At 47.2% G+C, this 19,654-nt stretch overlaps 1 protein-coding gene across 1 annotated transcript in view; it reads left to right on the forward strand.

Moving 5' to 3' along the window:
• The window catches only part of PKD1L2 (polycystin 1 like 2), a 144,277-nt gene that overhangs the window by 91,682 nt on the left and 32,941 nt on the right, over positions 1 to 19,654 (forward strand). The window contains exons 25-27 of the mRNA XM_033940260.1: positions 1,178 to 1,318; positions 3,101 to 3,286; positions 8,651 to 8,978. Coding sequence (XP_033796151.1) covers positions 1,178 to 1,318; positions 3,101 to 3,286; positions 8,651 to 8,978 — 655 coding nt within the window. The remainder of the gene's footprint in view (positions 1 to 1,177; positions 1,319 to 3,100; positions 3,287 to 8,650; positions 8,979 to 19,654) is intronic.

Below are 19,654 nucleotides of genomic sequence, written 5' to 3' on the forward strand. Positions count from 1 at the left end.
ACGGGGGTTTTTGTTGGGGAACCCCCCCACTTTACTTAATAGACATCACGCCTAAAAACAGGGAAAAAGTGAAGTTTTCAGTAAAATGTGGGGGGTTACAACCCCACAACGCCCCCACAACGCGGCGCAATGTCTATTAAGTAAAGGGGGGGTTCCCCCCACACACACCCCTGTCAGAGCCCTAAAAACAGTAAGTTTGAGCGGCGTGCACCTCCGCGCTGCGCTCAATTGTCTGGGCGCGCCTTTGTCCCGGCGCGCTTTTGACCTGACACCGCACTGAACTAAAGGTTATGCGGTCTAGAAATTTTCTATTATGTTATACTATCTTTTTTTCCCCCACCCTAAATCTTACAGTTTGTCGGACTCTATGGCACAGTTGCTGGAGAGGTTTACCTTTGCCATTAGCTGGTAGACTGGGCCTGATCTGCACAGTCTTGTTCTCAACCTGCTGTATATGCTGCAGGCCCGGACCTTATCTCCGACGTCAGAATTGACGTCGGAGGAAGGCTTATGGACCCGATTGCACGACGGCCGGCCCTTCCCATCGTGGAGTTATGGCAACAGTGGGTGAGCGGCAGACCAGGGAGGATGAATCGGCACGGCAGGGAGAAAGGCAGGCAGGCTTCAGTGCGGGAGGGAAAAAGGACAAAGGCTGGAAGGCAATGAGGGGGAGGGGGCACGAACTGGGGACATAGGAAGGAAGGAGGGAGGGAATAGAATGAGACAATTGTTGAGTCTGAGGAAGAAAGGAAGGAAAGAAAGAAAGAACTATCTAGTGCAACCAGAAATCACCAGACAACAAAGGTAGGATTTCAGTTTAGTGATCAAAATCTGTCTGCTGCAGTATATTTGTCTATTTTTCTAGGGGGCTGGGTTCAGAGGCACAATTTGGTTCAGAATATTTTTTCTTGGTTTTTCCTCCTCTAAATCTAGGGTGCATCTTATGGTCAGGCACGTCTTATGGAGTGAAAAATATGATAGTTTGTTACCTAGCACAGAACTGAGGACATCCCAACTAAATTGTAATTACACTATTTAGAAATCACTCCAAACAAACATTCGTGATGAGCCCGTTAGTCATATATAAAGACTAGAGAGAAAAATGAAACTACTTCTCTATATATGTGTAAGAGGCAAATTGTTAATATATTGGTTTTGATGTCTCTGCTACATGTAGGTGACTCAAATATCCTGTTTGGTGCTCGGAGAGACAGCGATAATAACATCTACCAACCACCTCCTCCAACAGACATCGAAAAGATGAAGAATATGCACCTCAAGGAGCAGAAAGTCTTTGCCCTAATTAGGGAGATCCTGGGTAATATGACGCCTCAAGCTCTGTTTTGCTGTTCTAATCTAATCATAATTTCTGAATCGCAGTTATCCAGTACAGGTTCGAGGCGATTTACAAGAGGCCCATGCAGCGACATTGCATTGTAGAGGAAGGTTATACAGTGGTGCCTCACACAACGAACTTAATTGGTTCCAGGAGCAAGTTTGTTATGCGAAAAGTTCGTTATGTGAAACGCGTTTTCCCATAACAATACATGTAAAAAAAAATAATTTGTTCTCCCTCCCTCCCACTGTCTGTCTGTCATTTTTCCCCATTTCCCTGTGCAGCAGCATAAGGTGTTAGGGAGTTTCTCAGGCTGGCAAACTGTCTTCTCCTCTCCCTCTCTAATGCTCCTCCTATGCTTTCCTTTTCTGTTCTCTTCCTCCTTCACCATCCCCTCCTCTTTGTCCAATCTCTCTCTCTCTCTGCTTCTCTCCTCCTCTCTGATTTTCTTCTTCTACCTTGCCTCTCCTCCACCCTCTGATGCTCGTCTCTCCTGATTCCCCCCTCTGGTGCTGGCCGACTCGTGGCTGGCACCCATTGGCTGCTGCGCGCGAGACCTGCCAGCGGCCGGATGCAATGGGAAGCAGTCATCTGTTGGAGGCTGTATTCGGGAGTCAGCGCCGTTAAAGCTGGTGGTCGCCTGTTTGAAAACTGTCACGCCGCTGGACCCGGGAGGCGACAGAGAGCAACCGTTGCCAATCCAGCGCGTCTCTCCCCTTCTCCTCCCTGTGCACGCATGCTCGCTCTCAGGCCTCCCCTCCCCACCCCACCATCCTAACTCATACCTGAGGCCGTCCACCATCAACACCACTTCCGCAGCTCGCTCGCGCTTCGATACCCCGTCCCCTCTGACGCTGGAAACAGGAAGTGTTTGGGGGGGAGGGCTAGATGCTGGATAATCGGGGGAAACAAGTGAGAGAGGGCAGTTAAGTGCAGTGCCTGCGCGGAAGGATGCAGCTCGGGCGACTTCGTTGTGTGAAACGAAGTCCGTTGTACGAATCAAGACAAGAAGTTCGTTGTGCGCAGCGTTCGCTGTGCGAGGCGTTCGTTAGGCGAGGCACCACTGTACATTGTTGCAAGATGCTGTCCAGAGAGTATAGGACAGATTTGCTGCTATAGGGGCCGGAGAGGCCAAGGGACGAGGAGACACAATATACAGTTGCAGGGATTTGATGGTTACAGATTCACCATTGGATTAAGGAGCATGTAAATGGGCAAGAAGGCAAGGATAGTTGCTGCTGCCAGGTTTGGAGAGTAGGCAGAATTAACGAGCAGAGAGGAATTTATCAAACAAGCATGCTTTCAGTCTTTTCCTGAAGGTGAAGTAGTTCAATTCTGTTCTTATGGGCATTGGAAGGTCGTTCCAGGTTCTGCTGGCAGTGAATGTGAAAAGGGTGTTGAATGTTCGTTTATATTTCACTGTTCAGCACTTGCACATTGTTCAGGTTACTTAGCAATAGAAACAATTTTACCAGTGATGATGCACCAGCTTTACCCCCGATTCTATATACGGTGCTTAAAATTGGCATGAAATTGTGATTTATGGAGTTATGTAATGAAGGCGTCTTGAAACAGAAATGTTTTAAGATTAGATTTAAAGTTTGTCAGGTTGTCTTCGTTTCTAAGGTAATGTGGGAGGGCATTCCATAAACTGGGAGCTGCGCTAGTGTTTCAGTCCACAGGTATGGATTCAACATTTCACAAGTATGGATTCCTTACTGAAAGTAATGGGAATAATAACATGGTCGCTTCTGTTCTTTCTAGCCTACCTTGGATTCCTGTGGATGCTTCTGTTGGTGGCTTACGGACAACGGGACCCTAATTCCTATTATCTGAATAAACACTTGGAGAGCAGCTTCACAGATGGCCTTACAAATGTCTACAGTTATCAGGATTTCTTCACTTGGGCAAACACAACTCTAATCAACAATTTATATGGCAGTTATCCCGGTACTAGGGCTTCGTTTGCTAAATTCTCTGGGGGTTTTTTTTGTGTGCGGTATTGTGCATTAGAATTGTGTTGAAATCAGGTCTGTGATCCGGAGCCAGAGATCTTCGGTGGGCAGTAACCCTGTGAACAACTCCTCTCCCCAGGAAGAGTATAAAACCCTTGATGGGTCAGTGGCCCTGTCAACCCACTCTTTCTCTGTCTAGTGCCAGGCCAGAACTGCAAAAACAAAACAAAAAACTCACTAATGCTCTGGAAGAAGCAATGTTCCCTTTGAAGCCTGATAACCCTCACAACAAAAGAACATAAGAATAGCTTTACTGGGGTCAGACCAATGATCCATCAAGCCCAGTAGCCCGTTCTCGTGGAGACCAATCCAGGTCCCTAGTACCTGGCCAAAACCCAAAGAGTAGCAACATTCCAGCATCTCAAAGAATAACAAGATTCCAAACCCCAATGAGAGCCACATTCCGGAGCTGAGATTGTGATGTCATAATGCCTCATTCCACAGTGCCTCAGAGCCAACCTCATCAGTGATGTTACAATGGCTTGATTGTCCTATACTTGGCACACATAAGAGCATAAGAACAGCTATTCTGGGTCAGACCAATGGTCCATCATGCCCAGTAGCCCATTCTCACGGTGGCCAATCCAGGTCACTAGTACCTGGCCAAAATCCAAGGATTAGCAATATTCCAAGCTACCAATCCAGGGCAAGCAGTGGTTTCCCCCATGCATTTCTCAATAACAGACTATGGAATTTTCCTCCAGGAACTTGTCCAAACCTTTCTTAAAACCAGCTACACTCTTACCACAACCTCTGGCAACGCGTTCCAGAGCTTAACTATTTTCTGAGTGAAAAAATATTTCCTCCTATTGCTTTTTTTTTAAAGTATTTCCCTGTAACTTTGAGTGTCCCCTAGTCTTTGTAATTTTTGATAGAGTGAAAAATCAATCATTGTACCCGTTCTACTCCACTCAGGATTTTCTAGACATCAATCATATCTCCCTTCAGCCGTATCTTTTCCAAGCTGAAGAGCCCTAACCTTTTTAGTCTTTCCTCATATGAGTTCCATCCCCTTTACCATCTTGGTCGCTCTTCTTTGAACCTTTTCTAGCGTCGCTATATCTTTCTTGAGATAAGTAGACTAGAATTGAACGCAACACTCCAGATGAGGCCCTGTCCTGAGACTATTCTTGAAGACTCACCTCAAAGGTCCAGGCCTAGAAAGTGGCGTAGTGAGGGTGAGAGGCGCCCGGGACAGTGATGCCCCACCCCCCACCCTCTTCTTCGCCCCCACCCGCTCTTTCTCCACCCCTTCCTGCTGCGCATGAGTGCCCCTTCTTCTGCCCCTTTCCGCTTTAATGTTCACGGCACGAGCAGCAACCCCGACCTGCTGCTCACACCAGCCTCAGCTGTTCCTCTGACATCACTTCGTAGGTGCGGATCCAGGTAGTGACATCAGAGGGAGAGCCGAGGCTGGCGCAAACAGCAGGTTGGGGTTGCTGCTCGCGCCGCGAATGTTAAAGAGGTATTGGAGAAGAGAAGTGGTGCGCACATGCGGTAGTGGGGGGGGAGACAGGAAGGAGCGGGGCGGAGAGGAGGACGGGTGCTGGCGCCTCCACCAAGAGGGCACTCGTGGCGGATCGCCCCTCCCCCCTTACTACAACACCGGTTCCGGAAGAGGGTAAACAATCCCTAGTTGCTCCTGCCATCTAGGAAAATTGAACTGGATGGTCCTGGAGTACCCCTTTGCCAGTCCGGGTTTTCAGGATATCCACAATGAATATGCATGAAAGAAATTTGCATAATTTGGAGGCAGTGCATGCAAATCAAGTTTTTGCATATTCATTGTGGATATCCTGAAATCCTGACTGGCAAAGGGGTACTCCAGGACCGAGTTGAGAAACATTATCTAGAGCAGGGGTAGGCAATTCCGGTCCTCGAGAGCCACAACCCAGTCGGGTTTTCAAGATTTCCACAATCAATATGCAAGAGACTAATTTGCATGGACTGCTTCCATTGTATGCAAATCAATCTCATGCATATTCATTGTGGAAATCCTGAAAACCTGACTGGGTTGTGGCTCTTAAGGACCGGAATTGCCAACCCCTGGTCTAAGGCAGTGTTTCTCAACTCGGTCCTGAAGTACCCCTTTGCCAGTCAGGTTTTCAGGATATCCACAATGAATATGCATGAAAGAAATTTGCAAATAATGGAGGCAGTGCATGCAAATCAGGTTTTTGCATATTCATTGTGGATATCCTGAAAACGACCTTATGCACATTGTGAACTACATGGGAAAGGTTACGTACTATTATGGTTATGGTTATCTTTATTTGATATAGTGCCTTTCCTCTGCAACTATCAAAGTGGTTTACAATGCATTGAACTGTAAGAAGATCCTCTAAGACACAGGTGTCAAAGTCCCTCCTCGAGGGCCGCAATCCAGTCAGGTTTTCAGGATTTCCCCAATGAATATGCATGAGATCTATTTGCATGCACTGCTTTCATTGTATGCTAATAGATCTCATGCATATTCATTGGGGAAATCCTAAAAACCCAACTGGATTGTGGCCCTCGAGGAGGGACTTTGACACCCCTTCTCTAAGTAGTTTCCCTGTTTGTCCCAGCGAGCTGACAATCTAACCATGGTACCTAAATTGTAAGCATATTGATAGCCGTATTACACAACCCAAGGTTTTTACTCAAAGAACAGTTAAGCTCTGGAACGTGTTGCCAAAGGATGTGGTCACAGCAGTTAGCGTAGCTGGATTTTAAAAAGTTTTGGACAAGTTCTTGGAGGAAAAGTCCTTAGTCTGTTATTGAGACAGACATGGGGGAAGCCACTGCTGCTATTTGGGTTTCTGCCAGGTATTTGTGACCTGGATTGGCCACCGAGGAAATAGGATACTGGGCTTGATGGACCATTGGTCTAACCCAGTGGTTCCCAAACCTGTCCTGGGGGACCCCCAGCCAGTCTAGTTTTCAAGATATCCCTAATGAATATGCATGAGAGAGATTTGCATACCTGTCACTTCCATTAAATGCAAATCTCTCTCATGCGTATTCATTAGGGATATCTTGAAAACCTGACTGGCTGGGGGTCCCCCAGGACAGGTTTGGGAACCACTGGTCTAACCCAATATGGCTGTTCTTATGTATAAAAACTCACAAAACACTGAAAGGACAATATTCAGTGGCACTGATTCAGATAGAAGTAGCTCCACCTTGGATAAGTCCCACTGACCAGGTCATGCCTGATTATTCAGAGGTACTGATCCAGATAGTGTCAATGAATGTCTTTCAGACTGCCTTGGCATTTTCCAGGTAGTGCCAGGGCAGCCTGTGGTTGGAGTCTGGGTAGAGCCAGAAGTTCACCAGTTAGCAGAAATTTTCTAACCGGGAAACTATCTAGATTAAGTTAGGGTAGCAAGAAGGCAGTTCTAATTTTATCTGGAAAGTAGCCTAGGCTCTAGTCCAGGGGTAGGGAACTCCGGTCCTCGAGAGCCATATTCCAGTCGGGTTTTCAGGATTTCCCCAATGAATATGCATTGAAAGCAGTGCATGCATATTCATTGGGGAAATCCTGAAAACCCGACTGGAATACGGCTCTCGAGGACTGGAGTTCCCTACCCCTGCTCTAGTCTATAAATCACAGAGCAGCTGGCAGCCACCCAATAGCCCAGGGGTGTCCAATGTCGGTCCTCGAGGGCCGCAATCCAGTCGGGTTTTCAGGATTTCCCCAATGAATATGCATGAGATCTATTTGCATGCACTGCTTTCAATGCATATTCATTGGGGAAATCCTGAAAACCCGACTGGATTGCGGCCCTCGAGGACCGACATTGGACACCCCTGCAATAGCTAGATATTGAACACTAAGCCTCACTCTTAAAAAATACAACAACCCATGGCGGCTAGCATGTAAAAAAAAGAGAAGTACGGACCACCGGTGGCTGAATTTTGACCTATGAGATTTTGGCATTTTTCTGTATTTATGGCAGGGGTGTCCAATGTCGGTCCTCGAGGGCCACAATCCAGTCGGGTTTTCAGGATTTCCCCAATGAATATGCATGAGATCTATTAGCATACAATGAAAGCAGTGCATGCAAATAGACCTCATGTATATTCATTGGGGAAATCCTGAAAATCCGACTGGACTGCGGCCCTCGAGGACCGACATTGGGCACCCCTGATTTATGGACAATATGGGTTGATTCTAGAAATGGCATCTATCTCTTAGGCACTGATCAGCGCCGTTTGCCAATCAACTGCTAGTGGCACCACCAGGCATTAAAATCCTTAAGTGCACTCCACTTAGGGCAAGGTTTTCTTGGCCTTTAAGTAATCCTAACTTAAGTGCCTACTTGCGCCTAACTCAATCTACGCCTAAACTGCACCTCAAATTCGCCCCTAACCATGCCTATGTGCCATGTAAGTACCGGTAAATGCTTCAGAGTAGACACCTAACAAAGTGGTAGACATCTACGGGGAAATTCTATAACCAGCGCCTAAACTTAGGTGTCGGTAGGCGCCCTGCCGATGCCTAAGTAATTGAAAAATGCAGTCAGAAACGGCAGTGTTGAAGTGCGTACCAATGCCTAAATAAAAGTCAGCTGAAATGGTCGCTGGATTAGGTCGCAGGATGCCATAGTAGGTATGGCCAACGCCGGAAATGGCGTTAGGCGGGCTAAAGCAGCTAATCAGCTGTGATTCATGCCAAGATAGGTGGCTGAAATGTAGGCCTGGAAAGCCCTGGCCTACATTTCAGGCACCTATCTTGGCTGCTAGACCACAGCAGCCGATCGTGGCAGGGGAATTCTCCCACCACTCCCGTCAACTAAGCAGCAGGGACTCCCCGAAGCCGCGATTCTGTAACCAGCGCCCAAGTCAGATTGCCTGTCAATCATTCGAGATCGACGGTTACAAAATCGCAGCTTTGGGGAGTCCCTGCTGCTCAGCTGACGGGAGGAATTCCCCTGCCGTGATCAGCTGAGCAGCCACAGCAGGGAACCCCCAAACCCTACCGCAAATCAGCTAGCAGGAGAGTTGCCCACTCCCTCCTGCCACCTTCCCCCATCCCTGAAACCCCCCCCTACCATCCACGGCAGGAAGGATGCCCACTCCCTCCTGCCAGAACCCCCAAAACAACTCCCAGCAGGAGGGATGCCCATTCCCTCCTGCTGCCACCCCTGAAACAATCCCTGGCAGGAGGAATGCCCAATCTCTTCTGCTGGCACCACCCCACAACATCCTTGGAAGAAGGGATCCCCCCCAAACACATGGAAATATCTTCTGTAATATATTTTGCTTGGTTAAAGCCTAATAGTTCCAGCCCTAAATATTTTCCTTTGAATTGCAGGCTTTGTTACTGATGGCAATTCCAAGTTAGTTGGCGGTGCTCGAATTCGGCAAGTGAGAGTTAAGAAGGACTCTTGCCCGATTGCCCGTATGCTACAGAGTTCCATCACAGAGTGCCATGCACCTTACTCTCTCGAAACAGAAGATAAGTCGGATTACGGGGAGCACTGGAACATATCCAAAACCGACAACTCCTCGGAGCCCGGCCCTGCCTGGTGCTACCAGAGCCAGTCTAAGCTGAGAGGCCATCCAGTCTGGGGCAAGCTGACCATGTACAGGGGGGGAGGCTACGTTGTTCACTTGGAAAACAATGCAAAGAATGCATCCAGGTAACTCTCTTGTGTGTGTTCCAAAGACATTACTCCTAATTACTTTAACACTTGCTCAAGTTAATCGAAAGAAGCACCTCGTGTTTAAAATGAAGAGCAGATTGTACGAGATGATGACAGTGATTAAGATGCGCCAACAATTTTTTTTTTTTTTTTAGTACAAATGTTGATACCCAGAAAAGCCCATTGAGGCTGGAGTTAAAACATTCAAGTTCAGTTACACCCTTTTATCGCGAATTGCATTGGCTGCCAATGGAGGCCCGGGAATTGTTTAAACTAGGCTGTTTCTGGTACAGCTCCTTCTTACTTAGTCAATAGATTTTCTTTAGCATCATACAGACTTACCGTGTTTCCCCGATGGTATGACACTGTCTTATTTTTTTTGGAAGGCCAAAATATGCTCTAGGGCTTATTTTCGGGGGATGCCTTATTTACCCTTTCATGTCCCCTCTGTATCTCTATCCTTATTCAGTAGGTCCTGCTTACCCTTTCTCTTCTTTGTGTCACTATCTCCATTTTCAGCTTTCCCCCCTTTTCCTTTGTTACTGCACCCTGTAGCTAGAATCTTTCCACCCTCCCTCCACTCCGACCCAGCCCAGTATGAAATATTTCCTTTTGTTTCCCTCCCCTCTCTCTTTCTCTCTCTCTCTTCTGCTCCCTCACCCACGAGTCCTGCATCTGGCCCTCTCCCTTCTACCTGCACCTGGCAACACCCCCCTGCTCCGCGGCTCTCTTCAGCAACTCGTCAGCAGCGGTGATCAAGACAAGCTGCCGACATCGAGGCCTTCCCTCTACGAGTCCCGCCTTTGTGGAAAAAGGAAGTTGAAACAAGCGGGACTCGCAGAGGGTAGGCCCCGACGTCAGAAGCTTGTGTCGATCGCTGCTGCTGAGTTGCCGAAGAGAGCCGCGGAGCAGGGGATGTGGCCGGAAGCAGGTAGAAGGGAGAGGGAGATAGGAAGGCTGTAGATCTCCGGAGCATGACACCGACCCCGGCCAGGATGATTTCTTTTTCAGGCGTGCACCTTACAAGTCCAGCGTCGCGGCGGGAAATAGCCATGCTGAGCAGTGAGCTCAGCACTACACAGATGAAAGCCTTGCTTGCTGATTGGTCTGGCGGCACGGCCGCCGGACCAATCAGCAAGCAAGGCTTTCATCTGTGTACGTGCTGAGCTCACTGCTCAGCATGGCTATTTCCCGCCGCGACGCCAGACTTGTAAGTTGCATGCCTGCGTGACACACTACCGGAGCCACGGCAAAGGTGGAAAAGAGCCGCATGCGGCTCTGGAGCCGCGGGTTGCCGACCCCCGTGGTAGACGGAGGGACCACACGGAGTCACCCACCGTACCACCCGATTCGGGTAAGCGCAGGTATCGGTGGGTGGCTTATTTGCGGGGGGGTGCCTTATTTTACAATTTTTTCTAAAAAGGGGGGGCTGTCTTATTTGATGGCCCTGCCTTATCATCGGGGAAACACGGTAGTAGAAGAATTCATCCTTTGTTTAATTTTCCATCTGTCTAGGGTTGCAGGAGTAAGAAATTTCTCAATCATACTTTGGCATCTCAGGCAGCTCTTCATGACACCAAATTCCGAATATTGTTGCTTACTACCCATTCCTATGGCCATTTTAGAAAACAATTGAAGACCTATCTTTTTTCTAAATATTTGACTGTTTAACGAATCATCTTATTTCATGTAACATGTTTACTTTTATAATTTTTTGTAAACAGTATTGAACTTCTGGTTACACGGTCAATAAGCACAATGTTATGTTATAAACGACTCTGCCAAATGCTAAGCCTTTTGTAAAATACCTGTGAGGGTGTTTAGGAATTCATGTGCCAATTTGCCTGCAGGAGTAACCATTGTTGGGGGGAGGGGGGCGGGGGGATTATAGAATTGAGCACCATCAACTTAGCAGCTTCCATGTATACTGTCATAACTCACTGACCAAATCCCTCAAGGCTGAGGGGTAGGTGCCAGGCACTTGTCACCAGCCCTTCAGAGTTGAGGGATTAAGGACTTAAGTCAAGTGTTAACCAGAGAAAGTCCATGCTGCTCTTCCCTCCAGCTGATGTATTCTCAGGGTGAACCAGCAAAACTTGTCAGATCTCCCTCTGAAAGTGGTCCACGATTTCTTAGGGTGTTCTAATGATGTCCTTTCTTTACTTCCTGTATTTATTTTTATGCCACATATACTTCATAGCTCTCTTGCTTTTCCATCTTCTATACAGCTCTGTCAAATCTTAACTTCTTCATTTTAGCAGACATTTCTTTTAGAGAATGGCACGGTGACAAAATTCATCACCGTTCCCAACTCCACGGATAACTGCGGGAAACCATCCCGTGTCATTCTTTAGTGTCTATCTCAACCTCTGTCCTTCTACACCAGCATTCTTCAATGCAAGGCTTGAGGGTCAGTGGCTGGGCCCATTCATACTCTGATTCTCGTGTGAGCCAAGTATAGGATAATGAACCCATTGTGACATCGCTGATTAGGTTGGCTCTTAGGCATTGGTGGAATGAGGCATTATGACATCACAATATCTGCTCTGGATACCAGAGACTGACAATCTTTAGTGTCTCTCTCAACCTCAGTCCTTCTACACCAGCATTATTCAATGCAAGGCTTGAGGGTCAGTAGCTGGACCCATTCGTACTCTGATTCTTATGTGAGCCAAGTATAGAATAATGAATCCATTGTGGCATCACTGATGAGGTTGGCTCTTAGGCATTGGTGGAATGAGGCATTATGACATTACAATTTCAGCTGTGGAATGTTGCTACTCTTTGGGTTTCTGTCAGGTTCTTGGGACCTGGATTGGCCTCTGTTGGAAACAGGATGCTGGGCTTGATTTACTTCGGTCTTTCCCAGTATAGCAACGCATATAGTCTTATGTTCTAACCATCCCATGTCATTCTTTAGTGTCTATCTCAACCTCGGTCCTTCTACACCAGCATTCTTCAATGCAAGGCTTGAGGGTCAGTGGTTGTGCTCATTCATATTCTGATTCTTCCCTCTCTCCTTAAAGGATGACATGGAAATGATTTCCTGCGGTTATCCATGGGGACGGGAACAGTGATGAATTTTGTCACCGTGTCATTCTCTAATTTCTTTTTAGAGCTTCTTAGGCATTCGTGTCCAGGCAGGCTTCTCCTTTTCCCAGGGACTCCATTCTGTATTGTCAGAATGTCTTTCCACATGCTGCATAGGAAGTTTCTGGAGTGTGCCTGACATACCCTTTGTTTACCCAGACTTCCATCTTCTAGGCCTTCCCATGGATTGAGGGCTGCTGGGACTCCCCAGTCTCTTTCCTCATTATGAGATTCCAGCCCAGATATCTCTCCCTTCCTTGGGCCTCACAACAAACTTGCTCATCTCTGGTCTGCTTTTAGCCTACTCCAGTTATTGGATCATGGCCAGGTTTTCCACTCCATATAGACAAAAACAACCTGAACTTTTCGCCAACAACTCATGGCTCTTCATCACAACAATGCACCAGTTCACACGGCACTGTCTGTGAGGATATTTTTAACCAGAAAACAAATAACTGTTTTGGAACACCCACCCTACTCACCTGATCTGGCCCCCAAATATAAAGGAAATATTGAAAGGAAGACATTCTGATGGCATTCAGGACATCGAGGGTAATATGATTGTGAAAATGTACTCTCTTGATCAGTATTCCCATTAAAGGAACACAGTGAAGATCCATAGGCTCCTTATATTCAAACTGTTTTTATTGAAGGAAAGAAATCGTACAACACATTAGAGAAAGCTGAAAAACAAAGGAAGGAAGAAGCATACATCATAAGTTGAGCCTGACACCGGGGGTTGGCAACGAGGGCCGCAATCCAGTCGGGTTTTCAGGATTTCCCCAATGAATATGCATGAGGTCTATTTGCATGCACTACCTCCCATTGTATGCAAATGGATCTCATGCATATTCATTGGGGAAATCCTGAAAACCCGGCTGGTTTGCGGCCCTCGTTGCCCACCCCTGCTCTACTCCTTCAAAACAATGAGATCAATATCATTCCTTCAAACAATATGTATTAGAACTGAACAGATCCTGCACCCCCCCCTTCCCAACCCCACCCCCACCCCTCTCCCCCAAGATAGAAGGTGACCTTGGTAATCAGGATAGAGGAACCTTAGGCCCCCCCAGTTGCTACTGTCTTCACTTTCCTTTTCCCCATATTCAACAAGAAGAAGATTCCCACAATTCAGTTAATCTCCTTCGGGCTCCAAAGAGGCGTGTCCTGCCCCTTTGGGCACACCCCCTTCGGACACGTGCCCGTGGCTAGATGGACCTTTAAAGAGGTCTAGCAGGACCTCTCTCCTCTGGCTCCTGACGTCAGCGGCAGGCCACAGTGAATGCCTGCAGCAAGGTGGAAAAAAGAGCTTGCCGGCTCAAAGCAATGCACAGGATCCTTAGCTCTGATAGGTATTCTAGAAAAAAAAGTTCCAAAATTGCTTTGAAGGGTGGGCTGGGTGCTGGCATCGGTGCATAGCTTCCCAAGGGGAGTACTTCGAAGGTGACCGTTGTGATATTATTCAGCACTGAGGTATATAGCACTTTTTCTAGGACGAGTTCGCAAACTTAATTGTCGGACCTCGTAAATTAAGGAACTTTATACATTCAAAGCGATTTAACTGATCAGAAACAACTCCTGGCTGGTTAAATCGCTTGTTTGAGGCTAATTGGTCATTTTTAGCGGCACTTAACTGGTTAATGCTGCTAAAAACAAACAGCACCAAATTGAAAACTTGCTCTTTGGAGGGAGTTCCAGGGGAGAAAACAAAACTTGGCAGATTAAATGCTGACATTCAGCATTTAACCAGCAAGGGTAATCACATAAATAGGACAAAGTCAGTCCTATCTTTATGTGATTCACCATAGCCGGTTAAGTGCTGAACATCACCCTTCTACGTGTTAGCTGGCTCTAGAATTTACGGGTTTAACACCGGTGGTGTTCCGCAAAACCGATCGCCACTGGCTGAATATCGAGCCCTGCATTCATAAGTATGGACTCCACCCCTGCACACACCTGAAGTGAAAGTACACGCCATAACACTTACACAAGTATTTTCACATTGGTCGGTACTTTATGAGGTCATTCGCATGCATAAGTGTCCAGTTCCCACCTAAGATCTAGGCAGCTTCTTTTAAAAGTACCCCCTACTATTTGTTACATGTAAGATATTGTTAGGGCAAAAGACATACAACAGAGCTCTTTCATTAAATGGGATTAATTCTTTAAATTCACCTGCCATCATCCGTTATTTTACTTTACTGTGTTAATTCTCTTTATGCTCTGTGAGAAGGTCTTTGCATTGTGTTACACAGAAGAGCAGTCAGACAATCTGATGCGGAGGGGCGTTTGTGAATGAACGTTCAAATTGGGACGTTCTGCACATAGGCCCTGATTCTATAAAACACGCCTAAGGTTAGGTGCCTAGATCAGTGTACTTAGTCTAGCCTAGAGTATGGACCCCTGTGGCACCCCCAGTGGCCTAGCAAGGGTGAGCGGCGCCAGGGGCAGTGGTGCCCCTCTCCTGCCCTCTTCCCCACCCCCCTGCCACGTGAGCGCCCCTTCCCCGTACCTTTTTCAAGTTCGGCGCAAGCAGCCACCACCTTACTGCCCGCGTTGGCTTCGGCGCTCTCTCTGACGTCACTTTCTAGGGTCCCGGAAGTGATGTCAGAGAGAGTGCCAAAGCTGATGCGAGTAGCAAGTTGGTGGCTGCTCGCGCCGAACATTAAAAAGTATGGGGGGAGGGAAGGGGCGCATGCGTGGCAGGTGAAGGAGTGGGAAGGGAAGTGGAGAGGAGGAGGGATGCCGGCGCCACGAGCAAAATCGCGCCTGGGGAAGACCACCCCCTCACCCCACCTTAATATGCCACTGGGCACCTAGAGTTCAGTGCCCAAGGTAATGAAGTGCTATTGCTGAACAGAACTGATTGTTGCCTGATTTATTTTAAAACTTCTAGTTCACATTAGTGCTGCCCGATTCAGGAAAAAAAATTTTGATTCGATTCAGCCTATAGATTCAATTTTTTGATTCGATTCGATTTTCCTGCCTAATTGGGTGGTTTTTTTCCAAACATCCTGGTGGGTTTATTTTATAGCCTCTTCACCCCCTTTGCCCTCTCCTACCCACACTGGTCCTGTAGCGTAAACAAAATAAACAAACCAAAAAAAAAACTTTTTCTCTCTCTCTGTTAAATCCTAGCTCACGTTCACGGTCCAACACCAGCTCTAGAAGGATACACATTTCAAATCTGACATATTGTAATAAAATTATTTTTCCTACCTTTTGTTTGGTCATTTTTCAAATCATGTTGGTCCCAGGCTCTGGTTGTCTTCTGATCAGGCTCTCCTTCTTTCTTCTTTCTCCATGCTAACCATCTGTCTTCCATCTCTGCCCTCCCCTTCTGTTTCCCTTTCCTTCCCCGGAGGTCTGGCATCTTTCCTTTTTTTCATCTCCATCCCCCTGCAGCGATGGACCCCACCATCCACAGATCCACCATCTCTCCTTTTCTCAACTACCCTTTCATCCAGCTTCTCTCTTCTGTGTCCCTATCCTTATTCTCCTCTTCAGTAGTGTCCCCCCTTGTCTCCCTGTTCCTATGCTTCCTCCATGCCCAGCAACTTATCTCTGTTTCATGTCTCTCCCCATATCCAGCTTATTCTTTCTCTGTTCCTTACCTCCTATATCCCCCTTCCCCAGGTACAGGCTTTCTCCTATTATCTCTCCTGCCATCATGCACCCTGCCCACCTACTGTCCCTCTTCTACCCTTCCCCTTGTGGTCTTGAATTTCTCTATCCCTTTCTCCATTAGTCCAGCACCTCTCTGTCCTCTGCTTTCCTCCCCCTCTTTTTGGTTTGGTCTCTCTCTTCCCTTCACTTCACCCCAGGTCTGGCATCTCTCCTCCCCTCCCCTCTCTTACTCCTTCCTCCTCCTCCTCCCTATGCACAGGCCTGCCTCCCCACTGCGAAGGCCTGCTCCCCCCGCAAGCCTGCATGTTCCTCCAGCTTCTCTGCTTTTACCTTAAGCTAATATGGCATCCTGCAGGATCATTGGTGCTATAGCGATCCCTGCAGTTGCCATCGTCCTCAGCAGCACATTTCCTCTGCTGCGATCCTGACCCTGACGTCAGAGGAGGGGTGGGACCATAGCAGAGAGAACGTGACGCTGAGGACGACGGCAGCTGCAGGGATTGCTATAGCACCAGCGATCCTGCAGGCTGCTATATTAACTTAAGGTAAGAGCGGGGAAGCTGGAGGAACATGCAGGCCTTTCTGACTGACCCTCCCCCCTCAAGCAGGAGCAGCGGCGGACGGCTAGCAAGAGGCAGCGCTGCCGCTCCTGCTTTAGGAAGGCACAGGGGAAGGGTCGGTCATCGAATCGGGAAGCCAATTTTTTTAAAAAAAATTGAATCGATTTGAATCGTGAATTGGGCAGCACTAGTTCACTTACACCTATGCAGATTGCACTAAAAACACACATAATATATAATTCACACACATTAAACAACCGAACATAACATCGTAGCCCTTATATCTTTCATAAAAATTTGAAAACTTTTTTATATGACACGTTGTAATATTCATGCTATTTTAATTATTGATTGCTTTTGTATTTTCCCGTAGACTTTACAGCCTCTTGCTTTGAACCTTTTTGACATAGTGCATTTAATAAATTACGTATTAGATTAGATAAGCATAAAAACACAGGACAATCTCTCCGTTCTCACACTGTCATAGTCACAAAACACAGAAGAGCCTTTCGTATATTCACACCATCAAAAATGCCTTCACAAATAATTGTGTTTTCAATCATTTCTTAAAATGTAATCTTGGGGCACAAAGACATAGCACGCTCGGTAGTTTAGTCCATAATACCGGTGCCGCTCAAGAAAACTTAAGTCGTTCTAGTACTCTGATAACGTACTGCATAAGAAACATCTTTTATGCTTTTCATGCAAATAACGCATGAGCCATTTTCTTCACCGGATCCTTTTTATGCAATTGTGCGATCCTTATTAGTGCAAAGTGTGAATCCTTAAACTTATTTAGAGCTCCTTTCACGAAGGCGCATTAGGGCCTTAACACACGGAATAGTGCGCGCTAGCCGCTACAGCCTCCTCCTGAGCAGGCAGTAGTTCTAGAAGCGTAGCGCACGGTAATTTCCTACAAGAGCTAAAAACGCTAGCGCACCTTAGGGCTCCTTTTACGAAGGCGCGTTAAGGCCTTAACGCACGGAATAGTGCGCGCTAGCCGCTACCGCCTCCTCTTGAGCTGGCGTTAGTTCTAGAAGTGTAGCGCACGGTAATTTCCTACAAGAGCTAAAAACGCTAGCGCACCTTAGGGCTCCTTTCACGAAGGCGCATTAGGGCCTTAACACATGGAATAGTGCGCGCTAGCCGCTACAGCCTCCTCCTGAGCAGGCGGTAGTTCTAGAAGCGTAGCGCACGGTAATTTCCTACATGCGCTAAAAACGCTAGCGCACCTTAGGGCTCCTTTTACGAAGGCGCGTTAAGGCCTTAACGCACGGAATAGTGCGCGCTAGCCGCTACCGCCTCCTCTTGAGCTGGCGTTAGTTCTAGAAGCGTAGCGCACGGTAATTTCCTACAAGAGCTAAAAACGCTAGCGCACCTTAGGGCTCCTTTTACGAAGGCGCGTTAGGGCCTTCACGCACAGAATAGCAAGCGGTAGTTTTTCAGCTAGCGCGTGCTATAGCGCGCACTAAAAACACTAGTGCACATTCGTAAAAGGAGCCCTTAATGTTGACTTATCTTTAGTGGATAATATATTCAGGGAGTGTCTCCACTGACATAACCATGTTTCATAGATCTTTCTTCAGGGTTGAGGCTCCTGGTTTATGTGTTGTCTTGTTATTTTCATACTGTGCTCTACAGTACTTCTATCTTCTGAGGCAATGGGGTACTGAGGCTGTAGCTTTGACCACTGCACCACACTCTCCCCCATTCTCTTCTTGGTTGGGCTGCAAACTTTTCAGCAGCCTCTTGTATTGTGATGTCACAATGCCTCATTCCACCAATGCCTAAGAGCCAACCTCATTAGTGATGTCACAATGGCTTGGTTTCCCTATGCTTGTGCCCATTGACTAGATGCATTTGCCTCATTGTAAGGAAAAGTGTCAAGAAAAGTGTGGAATAACTTGTAAGTTTCATGGCTCCACGTCCGTATTTATTTTTTCATTCAATTTTCTATACTGTTCTCCCAGGGGAGCTTGGAGTGGTTTTTTTCCCTATCTGTCCCAGTGGGCTCAGAATCTATCTAATGTATCTGGGCAATGGGATACCAAATGGCCTGCTCAGGGTCACAGGGGACAATGTAGGCCTGAACCCACAATCACAGAGCGCTGAGGCTGTAGTTATAACCCCTGCACCACACTATCAGACATCGTATGGTATAAAATAGCAAGGCAACCATTGTCTAATAGAGATGGCAAACATAGTTAACAAAATGTGGTGATACATAAAATGACATAAGAACATAAGAATTGCCGCTGCTGGGTCAGACCAGTGGTCCATCGTGCCCAGCAGTCCGCTCACGTGGCGTCCCTTAGGTCAAAGACCAGTGCCCCATTTGAGTCTAGCCTTACCTGCGTACATTCTGGTTCAGCAGGAACTTGTCTAACTGTGTCTTGAATCCCTGGAGGGTGTTTTCCCTTCTATCATCCTCCGGAAGAGCGTTCCAGTTTTCCACCACTCTCTGGGTGAAGAAGAACTTTCTTACGTTTGTACGGAATCTATCCCCTTTCAACTTTAGAGAGTGCCCTCTCGTTCTCTCTATCTTGGAGAGGGTGAACAACCTTATCTACTAAGTCTATTCTCTTCAGTACCTTGAATGTTTCAATCATGTCCCCTCTCAATCTCCTCTGTTCGAGGGAGAAGAGGCCCAATTTCTCTAATCTTTCGCTGTACGGCAGCTCCTCCAACCCCTTAACCATCTTAGTCGCTCTGCTCTGGACCCTTTCGAGTAGTACCGTGTCCTTCTTCATGTACGACAACCAGTGCTGGACGCAGTATTCCAGGTGAAGGCGCACCATGGCCCTGTACAGCGGCCATGGTCCCCTCATCTCCTCTTTTCAAGGGAGAAGAGGCCCAGTTTCTCTAATCTCTCACTGTACGGCAACTCCTCCAGCCCCTTAACCACTTTAGTCGCTCTTCTCTGGACCCGTGTCCTTCTGAGACAAAGCATGGTGAGCGTAGAATGGCTGCTCATAGCACAGCAGGCATATTATTACAAGCATGGCTGACAAAGTGAAACATAACATGGCAAAAAGGGTAAGACAAGCGAGCATAGACAAGGTACAATAAACACTGAGTGGCAAACATGATATGAGAGATTCCTGCATGGTAGACATAGTATGGCAACCTTAGTATGGTAAATATGGTGTATAGTAACGTATAGTTGGACAAAGATGGTGAACAGTAGGACAAGGTGTGGAGGAACATTGAGAGTGAAAACACAGTATGGTCTGGCATGGGACGATGCACAAAGCATTAGGAACTTGAGGGTCGGGACTTTATCAGCAGGTTAGAGGAATTTGGATAGGCCTACTCTAATAGAGGGTCAGGGGAAGAGGTAAGTTTTTATTGCCTTCCTAAAGCTCAGTAGACCTTTTAACGATGGCTGTAATCCCA

This window comes from Geotrypetes seraphini, chromosome 4, assembly GCF_902459505.1.
Source record: "Geotrypetes seraphini chromosome 4, aGeoSer1.1, whole genome shotgun sequence".
Lineage (NCBI taxonomy): Eukaryota > Metazoa > Chordata > Amphibia > Gymnophiona > Dermophiidae > Geotrypetes > Geotrypetes seraphini.